General features: G+C 45.6%; 1 protein-coding gene across 1 annotated transcript in view; it reads right to left on the bottom strand.

The window, feature by feature from the left end:
• Positions 1-2501: 2501 nt before the first annotated feature.
• TNFAIP2 (TNF alpha induced protein 2) overlaps positions 2502-7970 on the bottom strand; it is a 19442-nt gene continuing 13973 nt past the window's right edge. Inside the window, exons 8-12 of the mRNA XM_027893614.1 lie at positions 7522-7645; positions 6380-6502; positions 5342-5497; positions 3573-3694; positions 2502-3178 (exon numbers count right to left, since the gene is read on the bottom strand). Coding sequence (XP_027749415.1) covers positions 3037-3178; positions 3573-3694; positions 5342-5497; positions 6380-6502; positions 7522-7645 — 667 coding nt within the window. The 3' untranslated portion in view covers positions 2502-3036. The remainder of the gene's footprint in view (positions 3179-3572; positions 3695-5341; positions 5498-6379; positions 6503-7521; positions 7646-7970) is intronic.

The raw sequence follows: 7970 nt of genomic DNA, 5'->3' as shown, positions 1-7970 counted from the left end.
TAAAGGAGGTGAGTAATGCCTCTGTCCACCCCTGCTGTGGTTTGTGACCTCGTATCTTTTGCACCGAAAATTACAAGTCTAGTGCCAAATGATGGAAGTGCCTGGTGGTTTGGGAGCCAATAGTGTGTGTGAGTGCATGTGTGAGCTCAGCCCATGCCCAATTTGGTGGCTGCAGTGGGCTGATGTCCTGGTGGCACTGATGACAGTCAGCTGGGAGAGCTGTCTGTGCCCAGCAACCAACTTCCTTAACTGTTCTATAAAACTGATTTTATTTTTTTTAATCTTGGCTATCTGCTCTGCCTTCAAGGAGAGGCAGGCATCAGCATCAGCAGAGGTTGTGTGATAAAGAAAATCCAGTCACATCAACCTCAGAAAATTTTACTTAGTTTATAGGAGTGCTATTTATCATATTAAACTAACACTGTTATCAGAAGACATTCATGCAACGTCTGAAACTACTAGGCTATGTGTAATATGCCAAATATAAGCAAATGCCATTGTAAATGTTGAGTCATACGGGAAGATAAATAAATTAGTTTCCTGGGCTCATTAGAGCCGAAAGCTGGGGGTTTATTGGAGGAGGAGGAGAATTGCACAATTCAGTTCCATATGGCTTATGAAATGTGTATGAAAATGATTTTCTCCTACCCATCCTAATTATGATATATAAACAGATACACTGTTTTCCTTCAAGCACTTACTTAGCTGGAATATATTTTTTTTTAAAGATCAGCACAATACTTCTATTATGCATTTCCGTAGGCCCTTAACAGATCTCTAAATCAAAATCCATTTTTTTATAGCAATAAAATGACCTTTCACTAATTGGGAAAGAAAATGTTACCCAGTAGGTGACAGTTGTCTTGAGTGCTCAGCACTGTCAGAAGTCATTTTGGCATTTGGCTTTAAATGTAGGTAAACGTTAAAATAATAATTTTTAAAATTATGTGTCTAAATGAGTTTTGTGTGAGTGTGTTTATGCAAGGAGAGAGGGGAGTGGTTTGTGCTGCCCATGAACAGGCAGCAAACTAAAACCAAAGCAGTGCTCTTCACTCAGGCTACAATTTTGCCACAAAACCTGTTGGCAAAGGACTCTTTCTCCCAGCTTGTGGCACTGGCCACTGCTAGTGAGCAGCCTGCAGTGCTCTGTCTGTCTCACAGGGACAGCAGCAATGCCATGGGGCTGACAGCAACTGTGACGAGGGTGAAAGGGGGTGAGCAGGGAGAGCTGGGGACAAATCCTGATGGGCTGCACCCGCTGAAGGCTCGTATGAACAGGAGGAGACAACAGAGAGGGAGGAAGGCAGTGCCAGAGCAGAAAGGATGAGAGGTACGTCAAATGCATATATTTTTATTGTTCAACATTGAGGCTGTGCTAGTGCTTAGAGGCTGACATTTTGGAACTTGTTATACCAGATACCATAAACACGGTGTACATGGCAGCCCTTCCTCCAGAGAGCAAGGAAAGCTGGGCTGTGAGACCCATACACAGTACACACAGAGGGTGCCTCTACCAGCCTTTCTATAGTTCAGCAGGACTCTCCCTGTTTGGAACCAGTGGGTAATATTCACCAGAGCAGGCTGGGAGTAGTGGAAGGCTCTGCCCTTCGACAAAGGACGTAGAACTACATGTAGCAACACGGTAAGCAACAACCAGAGACAGAATAAATGAGTCAGCTTTCTAGCAAGTTTGAATACTGTTTAAATATAAACGTTGCAAATTAATATCTCTAACTGAGAAAAAAAAATAAAATTGGATGCAAAAATATACCAGTGGTATACTGCATATGCATATAAATACAGGATACAGTTTGCACAGTCATCATGTGTCTTCCTTCCGGACTGACTTTTCACAGACTGGTACAAAAGTTGAAACAGAAAAAAAAAAAAAAACAGAAGGGAAAGGTCTCCAACTAAACACACAGTTGTTTTGGTAAGGGATTAGCTTCCCAGAAAAACTGGGCTGTTAAAAAAAACAAAACACAATTTCACAAGAGACCCATTTGTGTTTTCACATCAAGAGGGGAAAGAGCAGCAAGAGAATGGCGCTGCAAACAGGGTGCTCAGTACATTTTGATGGCATTTGAAACCAGTTCCACACCCCATTCAAAGACTGTGTTGTTAACGACATCTGGAAAAGTCCTCTCCTTGAAAAGGAAGGGCTTCAATAATATCCAAAGTGCATCACTAGATGCACTAGATACTTAGCCCACACAGTCCATTGCAACAAGCAGCTTGCTCCCAACCTCAATTAGCAGGGTGCCACTCTGTGCACATGCACTGGATGGGGTCACTGCAGAGGGGTTCTCTGCCAGGGGGTCAGGTGGTCCCACCTCACAGAGGTGAAGGAAGCACATGCTCTCCAGGACCAGTTCAGAAATCCTGATGCCTCTGGGCAGTGCTGCTGCTGAGTCAGAGTGTCAGCTGTGGCCACTCTTAAGTCCTGGGTCCGGGAGTGTGGGGGGATGGCAAGAGCCCTCCATGGCTGAACCACAGCTCCACCTCTCCCTTTAGCCTAACACAGCTGCCCTGCATGGCTTTGAGAAAGGCAAATGGGGTGCACACATGCTCACATGGGACTTTTCCAACATCTCTGAATTTTGGCTTGAGGTTTTTTTTCCCTCCATTTCTTTAGAAGACAAAAAAAATCTACTCAGGAGGTGCCTTCTTGGTCTAGGCTAGTTGGGGAGTCAGCAACGTGGCCTTCATGGCACCCTGAAAGGTAGATGGAGGTCAGAGCACCAGGGCAGTGTCCAGGCAGAGAACATGGTGGCACCAAGGAGACTCTGGGGGGAATCCATGGCTGGTGTGAGGAGCAGCCACAGTCCTTGAGGGCACTGCATCTCTCGTGGGCACACCCTCCGCCCATGTCCACAGGAAGAACAATTCCCATACAGGTGCTGAGCACCAGATTAAGACAAAGCACTTTCCATAGGAAAGGGTGGCAGTGTGCACTGTGCATTGATCCAGGGGACAGTCTCCATCCCTGGCTCTCCTGACAGTCCAGCACAAGGTGGTGCCAGGGGTTGCCTTGGCCTAGGACACGTTTATGTTAGAGAAGAGTGTGGCCCTGGGCGGCGTGGAGGCTTTGTTGTCTGCCAGGTAGCCCAGGATGCTTTTTTGTTCACTGCGGGACAAATTGGCTTTGATGTGCAGGAACGCTTCCAGGTGCCTTTTGCTGTGAAAGAGAAACGGGCAGGTGTTATCTCCTTCCACACATCTCCACATCAGGATGTGGCCCCCCCACCCTGCAGCGGGCACTGAGGCCCCTGGTGGGGGCCAGATCAGCCCTACACAAGACTCAGGACTATTCTGGGATGTTTGGGGTAAAGAAAGGAATCTCCAAGGCAAAGGAGAAAATGAGGTCAGAATTTGGAATATATAAATAGGCTTTTATTCATATTTTCCTTTGTTGTCCATTTGGCACCAGGATTGCCACAGCCCGGCAGGCAGCCCCCACCCATTTCCATAGGCTCAGGCTATATAAATGTCACCTATATCCCTATTTGACTGTTTCCTGGCTCAATTAAAATTCCATAGAATATTAGCAAATCTCTTTTATCATCTCTTACCGGATATCTGGGTATGTTGTGGCGAGTGTTGCAACTTCAATTTTAATAGCACCTAAATCCTGAAGTCGGATTATTTCAGCCAGTTTGGGGAGCACTGAATTCAGCCACGTAGCTTGAGATCCCTGGAGAAGAGAAAGTGGTTAGCAGGGCATCGTGGGGCTGTTTCCTGGCAAGATAGGACATGTCAGTGATTTGAGGTCTCTCAGTTGTTTTCAGTGATGTTTCTGCCTGGGTGGGCCAGCCACAGGAACATTGGATTAGCTCTTTCATGGCTTTTAATCCCTTTACTCAAGAGGTGTGGGATTTGCCATTCAACTGAGATTTCCACATCCACCTCCACAGATTCTCTCTGCTCTTCCCTCCATCCACGTTTTCTTTTCTTTGGGTTTCTCCACTGCCCAGTGTGTGCACAAGGTCTGACAGGCCACGTAACGCACTGCCACGTGCTGCGTTCTCCCAGCTCCACACACAACCCTGACTTCAGCATCTCCAGGCACTGCCAAAATCCACTCCCTGCCCTCTCAGGTAAAAGCCCCAGCTGGACCTTTTTCCTGGCCATTGGAATTCCCAAGATGCAGCTGCCTGACCTTCCACCCACACTGTGTGAAACTTGGGCTTGCTCCTTCTCTAGTTAAATGCTCAAGGGGTGGTGGAGGGCTGGGTTTGGCTTAGCTTTTAGGCTTTTTTTTTGGGCAAACTTAGAGGCATGGAAAGAAGGAAGTGATGTCAGAGGACAAAGAGGGGTGTTCAGCCACGGCTCCTATGGAGGAATCCCTGGTGTACCAGAGCCCCTGTGCTGCCTACTTTAGCCTCTGCCTGACTAAAAAGCAGCAGAGGGAAATCAGGGGTGAGGGGAAGAATCCGTAAGGACTTAAAGAGCACAGTTGCCCGTCTCAAAACACTGTCAACGCCACAGAAGGAACTTGCCATAAGATAAGCCACCACAGCAGGAACTTGAGATAAGCACAGAAGGAGACAATTATGACAGGAAGGTGCCAATTTGAGGCCTTGTGAGGGGAGATCTGGTTAGTGTATCCTGCCTAAGGTATCCGGACAAAAACTCCCACTATGGTAAACTGTGAAAAAGGAAGCAACTGTTCATACATGTATCACCCCAAGTTTTGGAAACAGCATCTGCAACTACCCTGTGGATTACCTGGAATTTGGATGGTATACAGGTGATACCTCCAGAAAAATGACCCTGGTACCCCCACCACTGAGAAGACCAGGGTTAAGAGGGACCAATGGGACACCACTGAATCCATGGGTTGTGACTATCTTCTGCTTGATCTGTCTGTCCTACTCTCTCTCCCCCTACTCTTTTCTATTTTTTTCTATTTCTCTACCTCACATTTACTGTTTATTATTGACTTCAGCATATGGTCTTGTTTGCACCTTAATTCAGGCAGAGGCATATCTCAGTAACTGGATCATAACACAGTCGAAACCCAGACTTCACGGAAGTTGCACTGAAACCTGAAAAGATTATGTACATCTTCTGGCCCTATTAATATAAACGTTCTAAAGGAAACTGCCAGTGGGTCAAAGGAGGATGAAATCATGTCTCTCCAACCAGGGAGGGGCAGGGTGGTGTCAGGGGAGCCTTCCTGCCTGTAGGCATTTGGAGACCTCTTTCTGCCTAAGGTCCTGGCTTCCAGGAAGTTAAACTGAGTTGGAAAGGTTAATAAGAGGCCCCAGAAAATTGATTTCCTTGTTTTTTAGTGTGTCTATGCCCTGCACTCTTGTGTTCATGGCAAGCACTCACATACATTGCTCATGCAGAAGGCTTCCAAGTCAGCAGCATTCTTGGAGATCTGCTGGGCTAGATTTTGCTGCTGTGCTGGAGTTTTCAGGCTGACTTTCCTCTTCAGGAGCCTCACGATGTACTCTTTAACCAAACGGGTGTGAATCTTCTCAACAATAGCCTGTTGGGAAGGAGAGGAGGGAATCATCCATCTCTCTTTCGCGTGGGGACAAGACAAACCATGAGGTTGGATGGGGGACAAAATCATCTTGGGTGCTCTAAGATGTGCCCCACCAATGCCTGCTGCTGATTACATGTCAGAACAGTGCTGGTTGCCAGCCTCCCAAGGCTGGTTGCGCCACATCCTAGATGCCGAGAATTTCTTTGTACTCTAATGAGTTCCCAAAACTATGGGAATTTCCAAATGTTGTTTCCTTCTGGGAAGAGTTTAAAGTGAAGGAAAGATCTCCATGGGCTTGAGAAGTAATCGTATTAGAGAGAAACAGGAATTCATGCTGCTCTTCCTGTTCTTCTCTCTAATACACAAAACATCATCAATTTGTTTCGGCTACTAAAAAGACAAAGGCAGGAAATCAAATATTGTTTTATACAATCATGTTTCATATATACTCCAGCACCACTGAAGATGTGGTTCTGGCTCAGTTATCTGGGATTTGTTCCAGTTGCATCCATATCCTCCGATCCTTAGGGCAATCAACGGAGCAATGAGACTGAACCATGCAACTGCATCTGTGTTTCAAGACTGCTAAACCAAATCCATAAATAAAGCCATATGCTGGGTGGTCTCTAAAACACTTTCTTTACATCAGGGTTGATTTCCTCTGCAAACACTGCAGCAGAGCTACAGGAGTCTGCTTCTGTCAGAGAAGAGTAAGATTTATATGCCTAATCTAGGTAAACTGCACACTGCCTGAGCAGCTCTCAGATGCCAGCTTGGCTCACCAGCTCAGTGTTGGTCAAGGCAAATTGAGTTGCAGAGTATCAGAGCTGAAAATGCAACCTCAGCACCCCGGAATTCCTCCAATATTTCTCTTGGACTTACGTGGTAAAAAGGGTCCCTTAATGTCCGGAAATCTGAAATATGTTTGCTGGTGGTTTTAATGATCTCGTTCATAATTTCGTTGCTGGAGTCCCACTTATTTTCTGTGAACTTCTTATACATTGGCTGAAAAAAAGGAAAATTTGTTAGGTTGTATCAAAGCAAATCCTATGCACATTTATATTTAGCATTTCTATATGTACAGTATCCTACATAGCGAGAGGGCAGCGTGCAGTCCTGTGCAGGGGGGTGTGACAATGGCTTACAGGCACTGGGGAAGAGGGGACTGTGTCCCCTTCTTGGTTCCTCATGATGGAAAAGACCAAAGGCTCAAAAGGCTCACATTGGAGTTGTTCTTTTCTATTTCCACATTTTTAATGTTTTGTCCACGCCATCTTGTCTGATTAGAGAATTATGGAACCATCAGGGGGAAAAAAATGAATCATTATGAGATGTTTTCAATTTTTCTCAGCCACAGTAAATAAACAGAAAATTTAAAAAAAAAAAAAAAAAAAAAAAAAAAAAAAAAAAAAAAAAAAAAAAAAAAAAAAAAAAAAAAAAAAAAAAAAAAAGCAAGCAAGCAACCCTGCTCTGTCATGCATTCCAAAAGGCTCTACAGAGAAAGCAGGAGAGATTGTGGCTGAACATTCCCAACTCCTACGCCTCCTTCCCCTCCACCCAAATTGTGTAACTTAAAAAGCTTGTGTTATATACACTAAAAAAAAAAAAAGGGAAGAAGCCTAATTTGCCTTCTAGGTCACCTTTATGAAGAAGCCAAAAGCTGTGTATTTGCAGTTTATGCCATTTGTGATGGCTTCCTACAGTTTGGAGACTAAACAGCTGCAGGTTGAGACTCTCCCTCCTGCAGCCCGTTGTCTCAGATGCGATCAGCATGAGTTATGTCACCTGCACAGTCATGCCTGTGTCACTGTGCCCCATTTTGCCATCAGGCTTGAGGACCAGCTCAAGGAGAGGTTAGTGGGAGTTTTCCAGCAGCAGTGTGGGTTGGGACTGATGCTGTGCCCTGGCCCAGAGCCTTCTGAACTTTGCTGATGTGAGCAACAGATAGCAGAGCAGGAGAACATGCCCTGCCCTGGCACCAGCTGAACCATGGGGCAGGAGGGTGTGGGGCATGGAAACAGTACCTTCAGCTGGGCAAACAGTTGTTGAAGCAGAACGTCAAAGGCGCTGTTTTCAATATCACTAAGAGTGCTGAGGATATCGGCTCTATTGTCGTCATCTTCTGCTATGTTTTTCTCTGTGTATTCTCTGCAAGGAAATATCAGCAAGGTCAGAATATCCTCAAATGATAGAGAAATTCAGAGGTCTCCAAACCTTCCTCTGCAGGCAGATGGATCTATCTCTGCTAACTCTGAAGTACCTCCCCTCTATCACACTGTTATACGTTGCCTGCAGAGGAAGGAGAAAACTTTTTCTTTTGGACCCTTACCTAAAATTCCAGCAGTTGTTTATATTTGCAATCAGTATAGGCTTGTAGTGTGTGTGCTTCTTACTTTTCTCCTTAAAGTCTTCAAAAGCATCCCTGTAGCTGGAGGGGAGATGGGAAGAGGAGAGGTGGGTGAGTGCGTGCCCG

Source organism: Empidonax traillii, unplaced genomic scaffold (genome assembly GCF_003031625.1).
Source record: "Empidonax traillii isolate 1590-97213 ecotype Southwest subspecies unplaced genomic scaffold, ASM303162v1 scaffold398:size1781980, whole genome shotgun sequence".
Taxonomy (NCBI): domain Eukaryota; kingdom Metazoa; phylum Chordata; class Aves; order Passeriformes; family Tyrannidae; genus Empidonax; species Empidonax traillii.
Note: the sequence above shows the minus strand (reverse complement) of the source record. Positions and strands in the feature narration are given on the sequence as shown.